Genomic DNA, 23,583 nt, shown 5'->3' with positions numbered 1-23,583 from the left:
TCACTTCATACTCAACTCTAATCTCGATATTTTAATTTTTTTAGAGACAATATAAAAAAGAACTAGTTTAAGAAGTAGCTATTTTCATAGCTACTTGGTGGCTAGCATCAGGCGAACAAGTTACTCGTTCATTTTGATTGTGTCAAAACTCACCTTTTCTCTATCAAGCAAAGCCTCGCCAGCTTCCCTGAGCATCTCTTGCTCCTTCTGAGGCACGCTTGCTGATATGATAACGTTTTCATTGCTGATGTTGAAAAGCGTCAGCGTGCAGTTAGTCTGGAATTAGGCAAACGTGATATTTACTGTTAATGCTATCACAGAGTTTAGTCGCAAAAATATTAACATCAATTATTGGTGTGTTAACATAAACAATTACTTGACTACATTTTTTATTGAACTAACTTTACCAATAATTGAAAACTCCCTTATTTTTAACATTGACAGCATTGTCACTATTATTACGAGTCAAAACCAAAATTTTATTACATCTTGTAAAATAATAACCCAATCACTGACTGATGCTAATTTTTTATCATTTCTCCCTCGAAGAGCAAGTATCCACTGCTCTTTTGAAGTTATAAGAAATGATATCGGTAAAAAATCTTCTTACCCCGTCCTCGTGGACAGTGTATAGATACTGTTGCAGCAGCCTCACAGCATCCTCGGCTCCTAGACCGGTGTGAGGTCTGAGAAGGGCCTCGTCGACGGCGCTGAAGCCGAGCAGCAAGTAAACACCTTCGGGAAGCTTGTATTCTCCTTGAACAAATTGACCTTATGTGGATCTTTACATGAAATATTATCTGCAACGATCGTACTTTTCCTTTACAATATGCTTGTTATTATAATGCCGTATTTACTGACTGTAATGTGGGTTTACTATTCGGGAGACTTCTGATTCGATTTCCGGGTCAGAGGTTTTGTGGGATTTAACGCAATTTGCTAACATTTGGAACACCTCAGGATAGCAGCGAGTATATACGTTATTATTACGATCGCTGGACACCTCAAAAACTATAAACAACTAAGTAAACTAAACAATCCTTAAAATAAAACTATTTTTCGGATTTTATCGCAATTTTTATATTATAATTTTCTCTCGACGTTTCGAAGACTGCAGTTTTCATGGTCACTGGGCGGACTGAGGCATTGGTCATCCGAAAAGTCAGTTACAATATCTACCTACATTTTACCATTACACAATTGTGAAATTGTCCAGCTCTGTGAGACAACAAGCTTCAAATTCCACGCCGTTATACTATCTTTAACCGAGTACCTGGTTTAGGCCTTATGCAGATCACCTAACCAAAAGCTTAATTGATTATCAGTAGGTACCTGGGTTAGGCCTCATGCAAATGAAGGATCCGGAGTAGCAGTAACAGCGGCCCCGATAGGCCTGGTAGGCGGGCGCGGCGTGCGAGTAGTGCGCCAGGCGCGACGAGCACGGCGCACGCGGCACGCACGCCACCTTGCACGACACCTGCAGCGTCGCCTCGCACACGCACAGGTCCGTGCACTCCGCCAGCTCCGCGGAACGGTACAGCTGCAATTATTTTACTTTTGAACTACACTACCAAAGATCAATCTGGAGGTATATTCTTTCGAATAAGAATATAATTTCTGAAATCGGTTCATAAATGATCGAGTTCTGAGGTAGTAAACATTAAAAAAAAACATGTCGAATTAATAACCTACTCCTTTTTTAAAGCATGTAATGAGTAAATAAATTTGCACGCTCATGTCATTTATCCCCGAAGGGATAGCCAGAGGTTGGACTGGTGCACTGGATGTAGAGTGTATTCCGTCCCATAATGTGGTATGGGGCGAGCATATTATACCACACCGAGTACATTAATTAAATTATTATATGACTCAGCCCAATATTTGCGGCGAGATTAAAGGTCACCGTCTACGCTGGCTTGGCCATTTAGAGCGCATGGGAGAAGATCGGAAAGTAAAAGGTGCATATCTGAGTCGACCAACAGGTCGCTGGCCAGTGGGCCGATCCCGATTCCGCTGGAACGTTATGTTGGAAGGTGACCTGCATCAACTTCAAGCCAGTACTGGCGAGAGCTGGCGCAAGAGGCTTTGGGTCGCTGAGCTAACGGAGTAAGTAATTAAATTATTATGATAAAAAAATGGTTGCTGATCTCAGCTTTACGGAGCGTTAAAACTAAAATGTTTTGGCCGTATTTCGATTATGTTCTACTTTTATGTTACGCAACTAAAATGCTGAGATTACTTTCGTCAAAATCTTTAACCCGAAGTTTAATTGAAATAATGCATAGGTAAGTTAGGAAAGTCTGTTCCGTAAGCACCGACGAACCATTTTTTAAAGTAGATTAAAATTAAAGATACTTACACGCCTAGTTTCTCCCATCTTGATATATTGCGCCTGATCATCGCTCTCCGGTTTCTTAACAATGCAATACTTCGCCGGCTCCAAAGTGGTGGTGGGTTTCGGCGTGGTGGTAGTAGTAGTGGTGGTGGTCGTGGTAGTGGTGGTGGTGGTGGTAGCCACGGTGGTAGTTTCCGTCGTGGTCTCTACCACCGGTTCAGATATCTGTCCGATTTCATTAGGGCCGACAGTTTGCTCCGACATCGTCGTGATGGGGCTGAGTTGTTGATGTGTTTCCTGAAATAAATATGTTTTATACAATTTATACGGCATTTGCAGAATTTTAAGCTCATGCCGGATTCGAAAGGTTACGCTGAAGCATAACCTGTAGGTACTACAAAGTACATTAGTCGTTGAACTTATGTATTTTTGTTAATAATAATAAGTAGCAAAAACTAAAATAAATTAAGTATTGTCCATTATAAGAGCCGATGTTTTTTTGTCTGATTATTTATTTTTCTTGCTTTGAATGACGAGACGAGCTTACCTTTCGCCTTATGGTTAGCGATACGACCGGTCATAAACAGTAGAATATATATTATAGAAATTATAACATGATTGGATAAAGGCCAACAATTATAAATTTTATTCATACAGCTATTATTATTTTTTAACCTTTGGAAAACTAATAGATTGAAAAACTAAGATTTCTGATTAGGAACTAATAGAGGCGGCTCCGGCTCATGTGCTGCCCGTGTGCAAGAAATTCCTTGGCGTCCTCTAGGAGACAATGTAATATTTAATAAATATAATAATATTAAATCAAAAGTTAATGTGTAAAGTAAAGAAGCCGCTCGCCGGCCTTCGCACGGGTGCAGCTTGTTTGAGGGCGCCAGTGTCGCGAGCGACGCATGTCTCTTTGAAAGTGTCGCTAGCGGCGCTCGGCGGCCCCAAACATACTGCGCCCGTGTGCAGCGCACTTCCTGGACAATAGGTAAAGCCGCCTCTGGGATCTAATATTCACCTCAGCATGTTCAATCTGGTTGACGACGTGTGTGGTGTGGCGGTGGTGGTGGGTGGTTGTGCGATGGTACACCGGAGATTCAGGCGCCACGGTGATGTACCTGATGCCGTTGTCGAACGGAGTGGTGGTCAGGAGGGAGCCATAGGTCTTCACGTGGTAGTCGCTTTGAGATTCAACTGGAAATCAATTTAAGTCGTAGTGAAATAGATTTTTTCTTTTTTTTCTTCTTTGTGAAATAAGAAGTTGACGATGCTGAGTCAAGGACGGAAAAGTTACCCTTTTATGCATTGATCCCGGGTTTATTTAGGGACTCATACTTCAATCAACGATATTTAACGATAAACCTTATTCGCATAAGAGTGAATAAGTAAAGATGTTAATTAAATCGAAAGGTTATTAAGAAAACCGATTGTCAGACTTCACATACTCTCAAAATTGGTAAACTTCTCAGATATGCAGGTTTCCTCACGATATTTTCCGTCACAGTTAAAGTAAGCGATAATTCACAATGAATACACACATAACTTTAGAAACGTCCCTCGAACCCACGGACATTCGTCTCAGCAGTCCGTTCCACTCCCAACTAGGCTATTGCCGCTTCATGATTACTATGATTAGTTGTCGCTTGGTAGGCTACCACTGTAAACCTTCCGCATAACACCTCAAGAAGTTTAAGACAGGCTGAAAATCAGCGCTGCTCCAACCTACTGTCCCGGTCAATATGAGCTGACCTGCTTCTGCTGCTGTGCTTTATTTATAAGGCAATAAACGGATTTTGATTTTTTTTAATATATATTTACGATCTTTTGATAGAAATCCACACCATCTTTTAAAGGAGTCCCGAGAAAAACCAGCGGTCCAGAAATATCTTTTTAAAAGTACAATACACGGTATATCTGAAAAATATTGTTCCGTTGACTTTCTTCGGGCACGCAATTCTGAAATACCAACTTATTTATTCCCATGTTTCACTTTAATGTTAACAGCATTCTGCTAACACTTTGAATACGGAACTCTAAAAAGATGATAATAAAGCTTCCTTTATTATCATCTTTTTCATCATGGTTTCTTTTATAAAAAATTAAAAGGCAACTATTCAAAAGAATAAGCAATAGATACAAATAAATATATTGCTCCATTGTAAAGGCAATCCCAAAATAGGTCGTGGTGGAATAAAGCCTAAACCCTCATATTAGTATGTGTTACTTTTTCGTGGAAACTTTGTTTGACTTTGATATTATTTTCTTTGTGTATATTCAGTTGTAATTGTTCTGTGTGTTTCCCAAATACTAAATAAATAAATAAAAACAAGCTCGCGCCCAGCAGTGGGCAGTATATGCTAGGCTGAAGGCTCCATCAGACATAACATTTCTTATAATCCTCTTCATAAAACTAATTCACTTACCAACACAAGGATTCAGCCACAAAAGCCGCTGCCAGCCCAAACAGTCGTACAGCTGGGCGAAGTCAGTGCCCCTGCAGGCGCAAGCAGCTCGCAGTTGGGTACCCAGCACTGCGACAACAGCAGCGCGGCAGGCGGCAGGGGAGCCAGCACAACCCTGGGTAACGGCGTCCACTGCGCACCACTGCTCGTAGTTCTCTAGACGAATCCTGGGAAACATTAGAAATGGCATCTACAGTTTGATATGATGATTAAATAAGCCTTTATTGATGTTTTAAAATAATTACTATGAACTTATGATATAGTTACTTCTTTATCATAGACGATCGGTATATTCATAACATAGTGTCTTTCGACATAGGCGTCCTTTAAAGATTTCTATCTCTTTCTATCTCTCGCCATTCTTACAGTTCCAACACTGGAGAGATGACTTCAATAAAAGTTAGGTTCTCAATGGATGAGAATAGCGAGGCTTAGAAAGTCTAATAATATGTATAACTTGTATTAGAAAACATATTTCACTCCCTACTTTTCTATTAATTGATGAATTTCGCAGTGGGTAAAGATAGACGAGCAGTGGCGTAACGATAGGATGGCACGACGGACAAATTATTAGGAGGCCCCAGCTAAATGGGCCCCTAGAACCAGGGTAACTAAGCACCGACTTTCTGGGACAATTAGGTCCTGGTTACAAATCTTAATTCATTCACATGTTGGATCGGCGAGCTAAAAAGTGTCTAGCCACCGGCTCCTGTCTCGGGTCTGAGAAGATATCTGTTAGCTGGATTTTAATTGCAAAAAGAGGATTCCAACCGATAAATTTGCTGTGGGTGTATGTGAGTTTACTGCTCGTTGTCATAAAATGCAAGAGGCGGGAGAGCCTCTAGTGTCCAATTGTAAACACTAATAAATAAATATTTAATTTATTTCACATCATTACTGGCTATTTTAATCACACTTTAAAATTTATGCCAAGTACCATTATGTTACGATCCCATTGTTTCGCGATATGAAGCACGCGACAATTTTAAAACCTTGTACATGCTTGGTTAACAATTAATGTAGTTAAAAACAGCAAATGTTAACTTAGTTTAATACATTTACGTATGTTCCTTTCGTTAACATGCTCTCATTATAACAATAATTATTTTAAATACACAGGTAAAATATTTTAAAGTATACAATTGTATGTAAATGTTAAGGTGCCTTATGAAAATCATATAGTAACGACACAAGTGAGTACATTTCGCAGAGGAAGCGAGCTTTTCATCAGGCGTTGAATTATGACGTCAGCGGAGTGACCTACATGCATGGATCAATCGGGGCGGACCGCTGTTTACCACCGCAAACATCTATTTGAAATGAATTTTGGAGTTTAATATACCTTATATTAATTTGTACGTTTACTGGTTGTAGGTCTCTCATGTGTAAGAGTACGCCTGGGTAAGTACCATCGCAATGTTTATTTCTGCCTCCGAGCAGCAGTGTGTAATCACTGTTGTGTTACGATTTGAAGGACATTATAGCCAGTGTAACTACTGGATATAATAAGACTTAACATCTTATGTCTTAGTTTGGCCCGCGTAGTGGAATATCAAACAATACTTTGTAATTAAAGATATTGCATGATGGTTCTACTGTTTATGGGCGGACGTTTCGCTTACCATCAGGTGAACGGCAAGCCCGTCTCGTCATTCAAATCAATGAAATATATATATGTACTGGAATTTGATTTCACCTTTAAGCATTAGATATCTGGTTTCTGAAGGTAGTATCTATCATAGATAGCCTATCTAATCAAAAATGAAGAACAAAATTCAAATTTAGGCACAGAAACGTCTGTATAAGAGAAGAATTCACCACATTATTGGAGTATTAACGCTAAAGCCTAAGAGATACATGAATCACTGTTATCCAATCTTAGTTATAGTTAATATTAGGGTTGTCCGCTTGGTATCAACCCGGAGTTTGGAATTTATGCTCGACAAGGCGATAAGGACGCTTATCACATCATGGGACGGAATACAAGTGACGGAAAGTGGGTCCTCTATAAATGGCATTGGATAGTAGTTGCAAGTAAAAAAACGCACGGTAAAGTTGACTAGAAACTGGTGTCATCTCGGTAAAGTTTCTCAACATTGACCAAATATGTGTACTATCCCAAAACAACGATCAGTTGAGACTATTTTGTGAAGTTTCTAGAAAAGTGGAAAAGTTGGAAATAGTGTGTGAGTAAACACATTGGTAAATTATAAATACAAAATGGTTTGATGTGTTATTAAAGTAAATGAGCGAATTCAATTTGAATACAAACTGATGAAAGGGATAAGTAAATAATTATTGAATAATAAGCAAACGAGAAAACTATAACTACCTAAGGGAGCTTTAGAAAAAGGGGCTAACAGTGGAGAAGATTCCGATTCCTGTCGGCTTCCCTTTCCTAATTTATGTTAAATATAATTATCATTATCTAGCGGATTGCACACCGTATTTATGCATATTAGTACCTATATAATGTTGTGTTGGATTCCCGTTTGGAAAATTTCACGCTTCGCCACTGGAGCCTAAAGCAATGGTTTTGCAAATCAAACGGAATAAATTTCATCAGAATCATCATAATCACTATCTATACTAATGTTATAAAGAAGAAATGTTTGAAGGTTTGAAACGGCAAATATCTGGAACTTCTGAAAAAAATTGATATTTTTTCACTAATAGGAAGCTATATTACTCCGGGAGTGCTGCAGGCTATTTTTTATCCCGGTGATTTTTTTTCTCGAGAAGTATTTTTGACGTGGACAAAAGCTACATTACAAAACAAAGACCCTCACCGCGTCTGGCTGTCTGAACGCAATAAGCTCAAAAACTATTGAACGGATTTGGATGAAATTTGGTATGGAGATAGTTTGAGACTCTGGGAAGGCCATGGACTACGTTTTATTCCAAGAAAATATAACGGTGGGACCTTTAATCTAGAATAAATCTTTCGCGAGGTAACACTGCGAACTAAAGGTAGTTATAAATAGAAAGAAAAACGCTAAACATACATTGATTTATACTAGAACTAGCTTTTGTTCGCGGCTTCGCCCGCGTGAATGAGTTTTCCGGGATAAAAGTTCCACTATATATATTCTTCGTATAGGAAGTAGCCTGTCCTTCCCAGGGTCTAAAATTATCTCCATACCAAATTTCATAAAAATCCATTCAGCCGATTTTTTAAAAATTTATATCATACGGACAGACAACTTTTGGGGAATTTGTTTTATAATATGTATCGATGTTGCCAATGGTTTTAAATATATCAGTATCAATTAATCTCGAATATGCTATTAATTGGAAACAAGAGAACAATGCGTTGTTCGTGTAACAATCCTAATTATTTACTACCAACATTAAAAACAATTACATATTTAATTAAATTCATATTGATTGTACAGGCGATATTTAACTTTAAGTCCACAGAACAAAGAGAAAAACGGGAAAGCACGAACACAGTAATTGAAATTACTACAGAAAAATAATAGCAATGAAAAGTGCACACTTTGCACAAACCATTTTGATTGTACGTTCGATAGGTTCATAATAAAAAAAGTCGATGCATGAAAACAAAATGAAAATCCGAACAATATTATGCTACGATTGAATATCGAATATTTTAATCTTTTTGATAGGATGTGACGTCATTATGTCGTACGTGTTTTAATTTTCAGAATAAAATTTGGATAGTAGCATTTTTAAGAAACTCCGTGTGTATTCAGACATACATGTGTTCCGATGTTTTGAAATAAAGGAGAGAGAACTAACATTTATATAAAATTTGAACAGAATCGGGAATGCAGTTTCAGTGACCAGCAAAAAAGAACATTTTTAGTAGAATGGAATCTATTGAAAACACAGTCAAGTAAAAAACGGTCAATAGTTGCAAGATTTGGTACCATTTTAAATTCTGCATGGTCAGATGACATGACGAATTTGGCTTGACTTCACAGTTCACAGGAAACCGTCACGATGTAGCAACAATGATGTTTTATACGATTGTTGGAGACTCAAACCCCGTCCCAATTCCTATGGTCTTTTTTTTATGGGCACAGCTAAGTGACACCACTAGACCTGATGATAAGTGGAGTGAAGTCCAATAGAATGACTGACGAGAGATGATGACCCCTCGGCAGTCGACATTCTATTACCAATATCACAATTATGCCGGTCTGTCGGAATCAGATATACACAGGCTGATCTTGGAACTTGCTTGCGTGGTCCACTATGGGGGGTTTAAACATATTGTGTACGATTGTTGCTATTCGAGCGGATATGAAATATTTTACCACCAGCATTAATAAATTTTAGTCAAAGTTTTGAAGATTAATATCTTATACATTAGTCTAACATGTTCAGTAATATTCACCAAAACCACACGTGTATACTATATAAAAATTATGATCTTTGAAAAATCAATATCCATTCCAATTTTCCAGTGGCGACTGTCGTACCCAAGGTTCGCAGCGGTAAATCAATAAATACATTGTACATAGATAGTTGCACTGAGATCGGTGGATTCAATTTTAGCTCGTTGTGTATTGTGCCAGCGGGCAGTCGCCCGTCGCTAATACGCTTGTGAGATTTTCTACGCTAAATAACACTGCATTTGGAAAATTCATCGGATATTTTGGAACGTTTCTCTACGTGTTTAAGCGTCGTGAGGGAGGTGTTTTTATTGAAATACAACTATTTTTGGGATATTATCATGGGTTAAATTATAATTTTCTGTCAGCGTTTCGAAGACTGCAGCTTTCAAGGTCACGAGAAAGGCACAGGGGGAGTTCACAGATTCATGAAGGTTGCAAATTATTCGAACTTGGAGCAAATTAAAAAATAAAAAACCACAACAAAATCCGGAAGAATAGTTTTATTACTCCTCGCCATTTAAAAAAATTATGTCCGCCTATTTGAAACCTGATATATACAGGCTAATTCCAGAACATGTTATACTTATGTTAATCACTATGGCGGGTTTTATACCTCTATCCTACCACCACCATGGTTACCGTTTTAATGCGATGATACAATATTACTGACCTGCATTCAGGCTCCTCCCTGCAGGCATGAGCGAGGGTGTGGCAGGCTGGTAAAGGCGATCCGACCGGGGGCCGCTGCGCGCACGATGGATGAAGCCGCTCTTGAGCATTCATGCAGGAGTCTTCGCGGTTGTCGGTCTTCCTGCGATTATATTATATAATATACAATAATATCAGCCCTATATTATATACTGTCCCACTAAGCATTGAAGGGTATCGGAGTAAGTTTAGATAACCTAGGTCTCAGACAATGGAATAATAGATCTGAAAGACCTGTTCAATGTACTAGGACAACATAACTTTGCTGTATTGATTTTGTTTTGCATAATTTGATTTTTAAGTTTAGAACATGAATGCAGACATATATGACATATATAAAAATAATTAAAATGAGCTGTGATTTCAAATCACTTTCTTCCTAATCCTATTTGATTATTAATGAATATAAGGAAAAGGTGAAAACACTTTCACAAATCTTCGTATCTATATTTAAAGCAATCAGTATCCGGGAGATACTAATAATAATAATAATATCAGCTCTGTATTATATACTGTCCCACTGTTGGGCACGGGCCTCCTCTACTACTGAGAGGGATTAGGCCTTAGTCCACCACGCTGGCCTAGTGCGGATTGGTAGACTTCACACACCCTCGAAAATTCCTAATAGAGAATTTCTCAGGTATGCAGGTTTCCTCACGATGTTTTCCATCACCGTTAAAGCAAGCGATAATTCACAAAGAATACACACATAATTATTATTTTTTAAAAGTCAGAGGTGTGTTCCCTTGGGATTTGAACCTGCGGACATTGGTCTCGGCAGTCCATTCCACAACCAACTAGGTTACTGCCGCCTTATAATCGCTATCAGGCGAGTGACATGCTCGTATCGTCATTTAATCGCAATAAATAATATTTAACCAAAACAGTACATTTTTTAATAAAATATGTTTCACCATGCCTGTTTGCTATAATTTCGATGTTTGTAATTACATAACCTACACTATGTTATTTATTAATTTATTAGTCTGTAAGCTTTCTTGAAATAATAATAAATAATATATTGTTATATAACATCATCATAAACATCATCATCATCAGCCGCAGGATATCCACTGCTGAACATGGGCCTCCCCCAAAGATTTCCAGGGCAATTCTCCGAAAAGTAAGGTTTTCGACTAATTTACCTGGCTCATTTTTTTTACCTATATTTGAATGATTTGCTTCGTTCATATCAAAAACATAACTTAAAAAAATATAATGAGCGTGAAGGCACTTAAATTGATCCACTAGATGAAGATATATAGCTCATTGAAAATTTCCATTATCAGATAAATGAGATCAAGACAGATGAATGAGAAATGAGACATATATTTAATAAGTAAAACCATGAAAGAAAACTACAATGTCGTACTTCTGTCATATATAATCAATAAATCACAATAAATATCAACAATTATTATTAATATTATTATTAATATTTTAGTTTAAACTTTAAAATTCACTTTAAATGAAAACGTGCAAATAGCAATCAGTTTCTTTAACATATATTTTCCCTCTGTTCAATAAAATAACTGAATAAATCAACAAATTTATCATAATCATAAATTTATCACGATCATAATCAAATGAACTTCAAATTTTTGTTAATAATATAAGGCAAGTATTCTTCGGCGCATTATAATATATTTCTAAGATTGACTCATTTCCTAATCTTGATTAATAAAATAAGAAAAACAGGAACGATTTCACTTCTAACTACTTCCATTACTTTTTAGTAGAAATATAAAATAATGATTGAAATAATCAATAAACATTTAGCAACTCTGCTGGCAATTCAATTGTTATATTCAACCAATTAAAAAATGTTCAAATCATCACTATCAGAGTCGCTTCCCCACAAGCCAATATTCACTAAACTTTTAAACGTTTCATCATTATAATTTGGCAAGTGCGGTTCCTGTGTAGTAGAATTCTCTTTTCCATATTTTTTTTTCTGCTCAGCTTCATTTTCTAATTTACTTTTTATATTCAGTGTATTATTTGAAAAAGTTATATTAGCAGGTTTGACTGCAATATCAGATAATATTGTAACATAGTTTTTTATTGAATCTTGAGGTACAGATTCATTATTACAGTTTTCTTTCAGAATATTCGGCCAATCTTGTTTTCCTAATAAGTTAAGTTCTTGTGTAGATTCGGCTAATGGTACTACATAAACATTTGTATTATAAGGGGGTAGTGTATAAAAACCTAGATGATTACCATGAGGACACAAAATAGCTTCGTCGACACAGGAATTTTCGCAACAGCTCAATTTTCGAACGGCAATTTCATTTGAATCAAACGTCCACACGATTTGATGCATTTTCATGCAACCAGAGAAAGCGTCAACCTTTTGTGGAAACAATAAATCTTTTTCATACACGTTGTATTCGGATACTGTTCTTATAATAACGTTATGGACGTTCTGAGAAATAGCCTCCATGAAGTCGTCGAAGCCAGTGATATCAATTCCACGAGACACAGCTCTGTCGGCAGCTTGCTTGATTGTAGCTCCAATCCCATCAGGAGCACCCTTTCCGTGACCTGATTCGCTATAGTTCCATGTAATAGTACGTAAACAATTTATGTATTGAGGAAGTGAAGATATAACATGAAAAATTTTTTTGTTGCGATATTGGCTTGATGGCGAATCAGATATAAAATGGATACATTGAAGATTTGGGCAAATGTTTTCGGCTATATAATCTAGAATAGGTACGATATGGGCCCATACTGCAGAAACATCGTGACGTGTACACTCACTAACAGTACAAAACGACTGATATTTAAGATCAGCCCCATTTGCTTCTCTGTAATAGATAACTGCAGTGTGTAAGGTAATTTGCTTGCGACTGCCGCCGAAATGGTACGACTGTATCTCTTCATTACATTTCACGGCGTAATTTTCACTAAAATCAATATGCAGGATGCATTCCCCTTCGGAAAGATTAGTCTTTAAAAATCTGATAGCTTGGTATTGTGCGGATATCGTGCTGCTGTGTATATAAAAATCTTCTAGAAGAGATTCGAATTCCTTAATTACATTGATTGCGGTTTTACGTATTTTTATTTTATGTGTAACTCGCATCTTTTTTTGTGTGCCTTCGAGTACTTGTACTTTCGTTACCCATTGCCAATAAATAATTTCTTGATTATAATTAAACTCTAAGTATGGAACCACCTTGTGCATACAATTATCACAATTTCTTTGTAAACACTTAACATTGTAAGAATCACAACATGTTTTATCTAACAAATCACGAGAATTGTTCACAGCCATTATATTCTTTTGTCGTAAAGCTTGAATAATTAAATTTACATTAACATGTAGCTTACAAAGACAAGTTTCTCTGGAATTAATATTTGGAATCAATATCCAAAACGGTCTCAATCTACAAAAACTTGTATAACTGATATTAATGTTGTTTTCCTTCAGATACTTTTTATGTAAATTAATTAAAGAATCAGAAAGGTATCGTTTTTGCTTCTTTACTTTATTTTTCACTATGCATTCTTTTTTACCTGCACAAATACGACTATTTCTATCCTCTTCTAAAAAGTTTTTAATATTTTCTTTGATCGTGGCTGATATTTTTCTTGTAGCTATGCATGAACTATTATATCTTTTAACTATTTTCTTCGACTTTTGAGCTATATTTTCTTTGCTGTCATACAATTTTGTGGAGGCTGTATGCTTTGAGTATCTCTCAATTTGCTTACGGTACCTTTCATTAATTTTTCTCAAATTGTAAATTTTTTGTTTGAGATTGAGAATCTTTTTGTCCTTCTTGTAACGTAAACGTCGCTGCATTGAATTTGAGCAGGATGCAACTGGTCTATTTTGATTAACCAGTGATCCAAGTTTAGGCGTATATGTCTCGTCAGACATAATTGAAGGTGCTGGCGATAAAACAATATCATCCTTGTTTTCTTGGAAGCCTTCAACATCAGATCCACATATGCTTTCAGGAGGAGTATTAGAAGCTAGCAACTGAGCCGTTTTCTTCTGTTCTTTTTTCCTTAAATAGTAAGCTTTGAAATTTTGTTTCCATCTTTTTCTTTGAATTCTCTGTTTTCTTGGTGACATTTCTGAAATACTAAGTTGCTTTTTATCTTCCTTACGCCTAAGATATCTCAGTCGGTCTTTCTCTTGCTTTTCTTTCCATAAATTCTCATCATTCTTAATTCGGTCATATCTTCTCCTTTCTGCCAACCGTTTCTTCAAGAGTCTTTCTTCTCTAGTCTGCTTTCTTGTCTTCGCCATTTTCTTATTACATAAAAAGACAATATTTCAACTGTTATAAAGTGAAAGTGATCTAATACCGTCTAAAATTCTAATTTACCTGGCTCCTATCTAATTCATCTGGCGTAAATTCGCCAGAGAAATCCAGAATAATTAGACCCAGCTAAATGAGATTTAGTCACTAAAATTAATTTCCCTTCTAATATTAACAGTATTCACAAGTAACAAATATATCAAAGAATTTTAAAACTGTTTGGACTTTCGGTGGTATATTATAGAAAGTACTGTGTTAATATAAATTAAATAAAAAACGATCATATAAATTAGACAACTTACCTTACAAAAGCCAGAATCGAGGATGTTATCGTGTTTAATTCAGTATTTATGATACATAGAAACGTCCTTACTTCACGGTAGCACGGCGGCGACTGACATCAAAGACATGCCGAAACATTTCGGCCGATACCTATTCACAGTTATTGTAGGTACTTGGTGAAAACATGAGCCATAGAAATTATCCATACGAGTCTGGACATTTTTAAAACTTCTATAAATGCGATTGGTTTTTACTAATTAATCCACTATAAATGGTAAATCACGGGCGAATAGTTTAAGTATCGATTCAGCTACTTTAAATTAAACAAAAGATTGTATATATTTTTTTCTAAGAGTTTAAAATCGTAAGTTGGACTTATGGACGCGCCATATGAATTAGATTTTGCATGTTTATTATTTTTTTACTGGAATATTATAATGTTATACAAAAGAATATGAATAGGCCTCAATAGACAACTAGTATAAGTACAGTATAGAATATAGACATCATTAAAAATTAACAAATAACATACGTTATCTGACGAAAAACCGTTTTTTTTGTAGTTCAGAGAATTGCCCTCCAGGTCGACTCATTGGAAGCGGCCCGCATCCAATAAGTATATAACATATTAGTTTTTACATCAGATAGATCCGTTTATAATGCGCAAATTATTTTGTATTTCCATTCTTAACATCAAACAGATATTTACGATAAATTTATTTATACGCATAATATCTTTACTGGAAGTTCATAACCATGTCATGAATAGGATGCATTTGTTTGAATCAGTAAACTTATGCTTTCCCTGAGGCCCCGACGCACACTGTTTACCCTTATTACAAGGTTATTTAAAATGAATGGAACGAAGCAATATTTTTCCACGCAATAACGTTTACATGAAACGCAAATGGAAAAGTGTTACGTATTCTCAAATGGCTACACTATTCCTTTACGCGTAAACCAAGGACTAATATCTAATTTCCTTTTTCCTATCGGATTTTTCCACTGACGCAACCCCAATGTATTTACTTTTATGCGACGTGTTTTTGCGTTGCTAAAACAGTTAATTGAAACTCAATTTTTTTAAGAAATATTTAGAAGATGTCAGATTAGAAGAAATCCTCCAATTGCGAGAGGCTTCACGCAAGCCTCAAGGATACGTTAAGATGGAGATCCATTATCTGTTAATTTTGTTTTCTAACTTTATTCGCATTATGCTAACGCGACTAGGTCGATCATATTTTTAGGTTCCAGTTCTGTCAGTCCGTAAGGCCCTTAAAGAACTACTCTAAATAGCCGGATAATATCACACTTACTTGCAAAGGCAGAAAGCGATCTCGGTGTTCCAGTGCACGCTTGGTTTCCTGTAAAACCCTCGCAGCGCGGCCATGCAGCCCTCCCTGTCGCAGTCAGTCGCGTGGCACTTCTGCAAGACTGGGGTCAGTGAAGTCACGCATTCGCTGTCCTTGATGCAAGTGTCAAGTGCCACGTGGCAAGTCGACTGCAGGGCCACTTTCTCCTCACCTGCTTTACCGTTCTCTTTGCCAATCCTCTCTGTTGGTTGTATTGTGTTAGTTGGGATGTGTTTTAGTTAGTGTTCCGTGCCACGTCCAATGTTTTGTGGTGGTGTCATTGGCGTAAATATTAAGAAGTTATTTTGCTCATCACCTTCTGATATATTGTAGTCTTAGATGTTATATTTATGTTAATTTTAAGATCAATAAAAATCCACATTAAAATTATAGTGATGTCTTTGAACTCAAAATAGAAAGAAATTTTGGTTACTCTCATAATGAAGCATCTTGAAATATAAGCGATACTTCTAGTTACGTCACTATTGATCTATAATTGACGCAGTTGGTGTTGGTTGTTTTAATACTAGTTTTGGTGTCTTTAATTTATTTTGTGCCAAGACTATTATATTTTGTTTCAAGTCCTATAATATCATGTACAACTGTTTTGGCGATGTGAACATAAAGAGCTCATACACTCATAAAGCCCCATATCCTTAAAAAATTGAACTGTAGTTTTATGCTAGTTTTTGTCAGTTTTTGCTAACTGGTATCGCACAATCGTCAGAAGTTTCTTTCGTAAGACAAAACCTTTTAGATTACAACGCAGTTCAGTTTCTCAAATCGTGTTCACCAAATGTCTTTGTTATTGGACGTAGCAAGGAATGTAAGTAAAACAAAGACGCGCTATGTGCCGAAGAGTGCAGTGACCGGTGTCTCCTATATACATCCTTATGTATGTGTGTTTAAGGTTGGATTTGGATATATCACTTCACAAACGTAGATAGACAACATCCGACTGTCTACTATAGACCTCTGGGTTTCATACATTTTGTTTATCACGCAAATTGGACACCTAAAGCTCAAAATATTGAAATAAATAAATACATAAATAAAATAAAGGAAAGCCTTCGTATCAAATAAAATAAGAAAATCTTGGGATGTGATTTTCAACTTTCATGCTAATTTGTACAATTGTGAAACCATCATGAATGTACGTGAATTATTATTTAATTAGTGTTATAGTGGAACAAAAGTGGAATATGGAATATTTTTATGAATACTTTAAATACAAGCATATTTAATTACTCATGCTCCCGTTTCTATGTGTTTATGTGTGACAATATAGATGGTATTCATATAATTATGTTTTTTTAAGAAGCAGTTCAGAAAATACGCATTTTTGTCGGAAGTATTGATTGATAATTTTGAACTGCAGTTATTACGTTTTATTATGAGACGAATTATTTTTAGTAACGGATTCTTGTTATAAACAATGTCTCCAAAATTTGATATAACGTCAATAAAACATTTTATTTCTGAACAACTACTTTTATTTTCTTCCTAACAATAAACATTATTAATCAGTGGTTTTTGGCTAATCGGTATTTTGTCATTTGCTTCATTAAAAACTGGGAGTAAAAGGAACAAAATACTGATTAGATCCATTAATTGTTAAAAATGGTAATTGAAAAATCCCAATTTGTTTTGTATTCAATGTTGCCGATTTGCATTATTCCGTTCTCAATTATCATGAATACACGTCAGAAAGATGTATTTCATCTGGTTTTTTGACTGTTCCAATCGAGTTGACAATTCGAAAATATAGAATTGCGATGAACCATTACTTAAAATTTTCCTGCCTATAATGTTAATTCTCGTTTTTATACTTTATCTCCAATCACATAATTCAATTATTATTAAATTAATAAATGAGTTTGTAGTTTAGGTATTTGCAAAGCTTCACGTAGATTTGGAAATCATTTATAACAGAAACAAAGGCATAATTGTACTCATTCACAAATTGACTTTCTAACGAGCGTGGAACTTAAATGCCAAACGTCAATTGAATCTGCGAGAATGAAAATTAATTATCGGAATCCCGGGGCTGAAGCAATTTCGTCTAATTACCGTATCTAAGCAAAGCTTTACATTTTTGTTCGATTTTAACTAACTCGTACTATGAACACGTGGTCTAAACTAAATGCTCGATTACAGGAGAAACAATAAGGGAGGAGCACTTAACGAATACATGAGGTGCTAAAATGAACAGGGGAACATCTTTCAATGAACTATCTGGATCTATCTGTACAGGTTTGAAGCCCGAAGAACCAGTCTGGCCTACGATATCTATGGTTAATTGTCTGTCATAAAGTGTTTTAGCAAAACCACATCATGTGTATCCTTAGGGTGACAGTGGACTTTAAGACAGTGTGAATTTAGAAAGATAACTTCCAAATAATTCGAACCATACGTACGGTTTTCGTCAATGTATCCTGGCCCGTAGACGGTCTTGGTTGCGTACAGTGGATCTTCGCTCCCCCCCGGCTCATGGTTCCACCGGTGGTAATGATGCCCATGGGGGTTGTAGTGGGGACTCGCGTAACGGTGGATGTGGGTCATTATTTTGTCCGGGGCGATCAGGTTCCCGTCGTGGGTAATGGACATACCGCCGATCCATGAAGTCACAGCGCTTCCGTTCCGATTTGACGTCCGTCCGTCCGACATCAGCTTTACTGGAATTTCATCCATCGAATCGCTTAGCTCTTGCAAGCTCCACGACCGAGCCGTGGCGCGGGACTCCGTTACTAGCAGAGGCGGTCGCGCCACTCGATCGGATTTAACACATCGATAATAAAAGACCCTACTGATCAAAAACATACAACAACGATCGAAACTGACGACATATATCGGGCAAAAACTTGATCGATTTGAAAAATTTTGATGTTCAAAAAATGAATTACAAAACCTCGGACGGCAGTCGCGCACGAACTATGTCAATTAAGCCTCTATGCCGCGCAGTAACCATAGAGATCGTAGAAAAGTAGAGGATGCAGAGAGTAAACATGCACATGCGGACACGGTGGCACGTCTAGATTTCTGAGGTGGTGCGGTCACTCAAAAACCTAATGCGCGACAACAAGGAGAGGGAAATAGTGGTGCACAAGCATGCATGCATAACGTAGGAGCGAGAGTGATGAAACGGGTATCACACTTACACTAGACATCTAGTTTGTTCACGCTTTTATATTCCGCTTTCACAGTAAGTTTGGCAAACATATAATTGTTTATTTTAGTCATCGTTCTTTTGGTAACGTATGCTTAAGTAAAGTAATCATCCCCTTGTTACACAGTTTGATCATATTTATGTTGTTTTGTAACAGTATGGTAATGTGTCTGAACGATTGTCATCGGCACGCTCTACCTTAACAAGCGAGGCAAGCGTGCAGTGCGATAGGCGACGGAAATCGACAGATACACAGACAGAAGAAGAAGAGAGGGTGCGGCGGCGGCTCACCGTGGCGGGGCCGAGGGGCGCGGGGAGAGGAGGGCAGCGCGCAGGAGGCTGGCGGCGCCGGCGCGCGTCATCAGCCTGGTGCCATTCTCGGTGAGGAGGAGGATGGTGCCGTCGGGCGCGGCGTAGCGCGTGAGGGCCGGGGCGCGGGCCGCCGGCCGGCGCGGGGCCTCGAACAGCGCGCGCACCGCCGGCGGGCACTCGCCCCACGCCGCCGCTGCCCCACAACCACGTTACCAACACGCACCCAACCCAACCAACCGCCCTTGCCGCACTACGATTACCCTCAAAGGAGTTGGCATCGGGTGTTAACCCCACCATCGTTCCTTTGAGAGTACTCCGCGCTAGAAAGTCACTAGGGTAGTGTTGCCGCCCCTATACGATCCAAAGACCATTGTCGACGGCCGAAGGTATCGGAAGCCAAGAGTTGAGGTAACTGCGGGCGTGTACGGTGTGTGAGGTCAGGAGTTCACTAAAAACAAGCCGGTGTCCGGTGAAACATAAAGGAAACAGCCTCGTGTGGTAAACTCGTGATCTAATTCAATCCTAAGGCCTAGGCATCTATTGTGTTCAAATAAAATAGGCACGTTTAATGAAATCAACATAAATAACTCAACGAAATCAACACATAAAACAACTAATTTGACACGTTGACGTCTATTCAGTGAGTCTAGTATTAGCAGCGTTTTGTTGTGTGGGTGTTATTTTACGTTCGGTATTGTTTTGTATGTTAGTTTGTAATCAACCGTTGTTTGGATTATAATTTGAAGATCGTTTCGTCTCAGGATCGAGGCGCTCTGCAAGGCAGCCTTGTTGGTGTCGTTGTTTTGACAAGTATAACAATTTGCGCGTGTACCTATGCGTTGCCATTTTAAACACTTAAAGCTATTGCTATAACGTATTTGTCGTCGGGTATCGTTGGTTCTGGAGTGAAAAAAAACAAATTAATTTGTTACCAAATTGTATGGGCTATATTCGTTCTTAGCATAGAAGGGGTTTTAAGAATGAATAAATTAAGATTCGACAATACGTAATTTCACGTAGCGTCGGTTAGCTTCTTGTTTTAGGCATATAAGTTAAAGAATTTAGTAGAATGTATTTTTTACGTGTCTTTATAAGAAGGTATAGGTATAGTTATGCTGAATTATAGATTTTTCCAAAACTTTATATGATGAAATAGATTACAATATTTAAGTTAGTTTTGAATATGCTACGTAATGATAATGACGTCTGCCGAGGTAGGTGGACGGGTATGCGTCTTACAAAACTAAATGGTCAGATAATTTGAACAGAATTCGGACGAAAAGTCAACGCTTCCATCCATCCTTTATCCTACTTTTACGTGGGATCGGGTTGTTGCGTAGACGATCTAGATAAGTTTATACAACTGGCTGTAAGCTAGATGACAGCTATAAGGAATATTCATTTTTAGGCAAACCGTTTTGGACTACTTAAAAAAGTGCATCAACTTGGAATTGAACTTAAACCTTCTCAGCCCACATTCCATATACCTTAGTAGCTCAACATGATAATCATTCAAAACACACCACGCTTTTATCCCCAAAGGAGGAGGCAGAGGTACCACTAGGTCATCCACTTTTCGCCATGTGTATTCCGTCCCATTATATGATAAGGGGCGAGTTCATCCACATCGGGCACAAATATTAGAATCCGGTGTGATATTGCGAAAAAAAACCCATCCTCACTTTACCAGACTCGGGATTTGAACCCTAGATCTCAGAAAGGTCGTCGTACAGCACAAGCAATGCAACACGACACCGAGGAAGTCTATTTTATCATTAAAGGCCACAAGAAATACTCAAGGTTAAATGAAATATGAACGCCAGATCAACATGAAAAATCGTCTTTCGGAATTACCGTTTACCACAAGAGTATAAGGTATTGCCATCCAAGGCCAGTGGGTATTTTCCTCACCAGATAATGCTGGGGCCACACTAGCATCTATTTATATTAATTTAGCTTCTAGCTTTTACCAATTGATGCGCGCTACGAGTGCTCAATACTTTGTCCAACAAGGTATATTTTCATGCTCTTTGACGGAACTTACATCGGCCGCTTATGTAAGTAAGTAATAATAAAATATTATAATAACTATTGTACTAAGCTATTGTATTGGGTATTGCCTGTAAAATAGTCTTATGTGGAAAATAAATAAATAAAAATAAAATACGAAGTTAGTTGTGTCCACTTAACGCGATAATTTGACAGTATTCAATGCGAAGGTAAAACTAAAATTTGCGTCAATAATCTAAATATATAGGAGAAGATAACTTGTACTCGATTTTTTTACAGCATTTCTTCTTTTTCTACATAATTTTATTAGAAAGAGAAAGTGCGTCTCAAGGAACTGAGACAATTTATTGATTCCACTTTGGTATTCTGAGTGGAATTAATTCTGTTAACTACGTTAAAATACAATGCTTTAATTATCACGAAGGCAAACAAAGTTGCACTTATGGCACGTCAAAACAATGTATAAGAATAATTATTATTTCTAAATAACGATTAAAATCACTTATATAACAACGGACGTTTTAAATAAGGCATAAAATTTATAAGGAACACGAGGCAGTAGCCAGTTCGGCCTGGCAGGTAGGGGGAAATAAAAGAATAACGCGTCGCGATCCTCACCGGTGAGGACATGAGCCCTAGCCTACCTAATCTACCTATTTAATAATATCAGCCCTGTATTATATACTCGCCCACTGCTGAGCACGGGCCTCCTCTACTACTAAGAGGGATTAGGCCTTAGTCCACCACGCTGGCGTGGTGCGGATTGGTAGACTTAATACACCTTCGAAATTCCTATAGAGAACTTCTCAGATGTGCAGGTTTCCTCACGATGTTTTCCTTCACCGTTAAAGCGAACGATAAATTCACAAAGAATACACACATGATTTTTTAGAAAAGTCAGAGGTGTGTACCCTTGGGATTTGAACCTGCGGACATTCGTCTCGGTAGTCCGTTCCACACCCAACTATGCTATCGCCGCTTAACCTACCTATTTACCGTTGTTCTAACATTAACCATTTGACATTAGTGATGTCATTTTGATATAATGTAGTATTATCACGCTTTATTTGCGATAGTGGGTCAGTTATTATGATCCGACTGTGGTTCCAGCTTTAAAGAAAGTAAATAAACAGCTGTTCATATTCCCACGCATTGAAAGCCAGTAGGGCTGGCATGATAAATTTTGAAATTGGAACAAACAAGGCCGACGGATTTCGGTCGTCCATAACACGATGAATCGGGTAAAAGGTTTTAATTTTTAAAACGATATTGATTATGGTAAAGTTTTATTAGACCCGTTCAGCTTAGATCAAAATATTTATAGGATTATTGTTGAAGATAAATATATTGCGTCTTTATCCCCGGTCTAGGCCAGGGTGGAACCTTTAATAGTTAACATACCATTATTTATAAAAAAAAATATATGACGAGTAATGTGTCATCCAGGACCAGTTTTGTCTATACAAGTCAAAAATATTTTTAACCAGGAACTACTTAACCGATATTGAAATTCCTTTCACTAATATAAAGCTACATTACTGCTGAATGTATATTCTAGGCTATTCTTCATCTCGGGACAATAATAAGACGCGGGCGGAGCTGCAGGCATATAATATAAGCAAAACCCAAATGGTAGGCAGACATTTGTTTTAATTGTGGTGGGAATTCCGTATTATCAAATCGATTAGAAGGTCACGATATCGTTATAACCTAACTAAAATACTTAAGGTCAGGGGCCCTATTCCGTCTACGGGGGTAAATCCGTCTTTTTGCAATTACGGGCGCTCTAGTTGACGGAAAAAAACTGTGAAAAGCCACTCCTGGTGCAAAAGTCCCCAAAAACCCTTTTCGATATTAGCGCCATCCAATTAAAAAAATCAGATTAATAAAATTCCCTATTTACCATAGGAGCAAATATCCGGGATAAAAAGCAGCCTATATGTTAACAGAGAATAGGGTCTACCTACGTGCAAATTTTCATCCATATTCGTTCAGTTGTTTCTGCGTTTGCTTGTTACAAAATTTATAATATTAGTAAGAGTAAGAAGTAGAATTTAAACATAAACCATTTAGCGACTAAATAAAATTATGTACCTATATAAACCTGCATTTATGGAATTTAGGCTACTTTTATTGATTCCAGATAATACTACAACCAAAACGTGAGCGAGAGGTATAAAACAAAATGATCACAAATAACTTTTCAGATAAACCCGAACGGTTATCTACAGAACAACAATATAATTAACAACGTGTACTGTAGGTAGCAGTATGAGACTATATAAATGACGGAGATATGAAGCGAC

The 23,583-nt window shown here is 37.3% G+C and overlaps 1 protein-coding gene across 1 annotated transcript in view; it reads right to left on the bottom strand.

The window, feature by feature from the left end:
* LOC115456022 overlaps positions 1-23,583 on the bottom strand; it is a gene marked incomplete at its 5' end in the record, with an annotated part of 42,245 nt that overhangs the window by 5,703 nt on the left and 12,959 nt on the right. The window contains 9 exon segments of the mRNA XM_030184866.2: positions 154-276; positions 611-756; positions 1,333-1,540; positions 2,360-2,632; positions 3,360-3,535; positions 4,765-4,970; positions 9,838-9,978; positions 15,754-15,991; positions 18,207-18,464. Of these exon segments, the coding sequence (XP_030040726.2) occupies positions 154-276; positions 611-756; positions 1,333-1,540; positions 2,360-2,632; positions 3,360-3,535; positions 4,765-4,970; positions 9,838-9,978; positions 15,754-15,991; positions 18,207-18,464 (1,769 nt within the window).

This window comes from Manduca sexta, chromosome 3 (assembly GCF_014839805.1).
Source record: "Manduca sexta isolate Smith_Timp_Sample1 chromosome 3, JHU_Msex_v1.0, whole genome shotgun sequence".
In the NCBI taxonomy this organism is placed as follows: domain Eukaryota; kingdom Metazoa; phylum Arthropoda; class Insecta; order Lepidoptera; family Sphingidae; genus Manduca; species Manduca sexta.
This window is presented reverse-complemented; position numbering and strand designations above follow the sequence as displayed.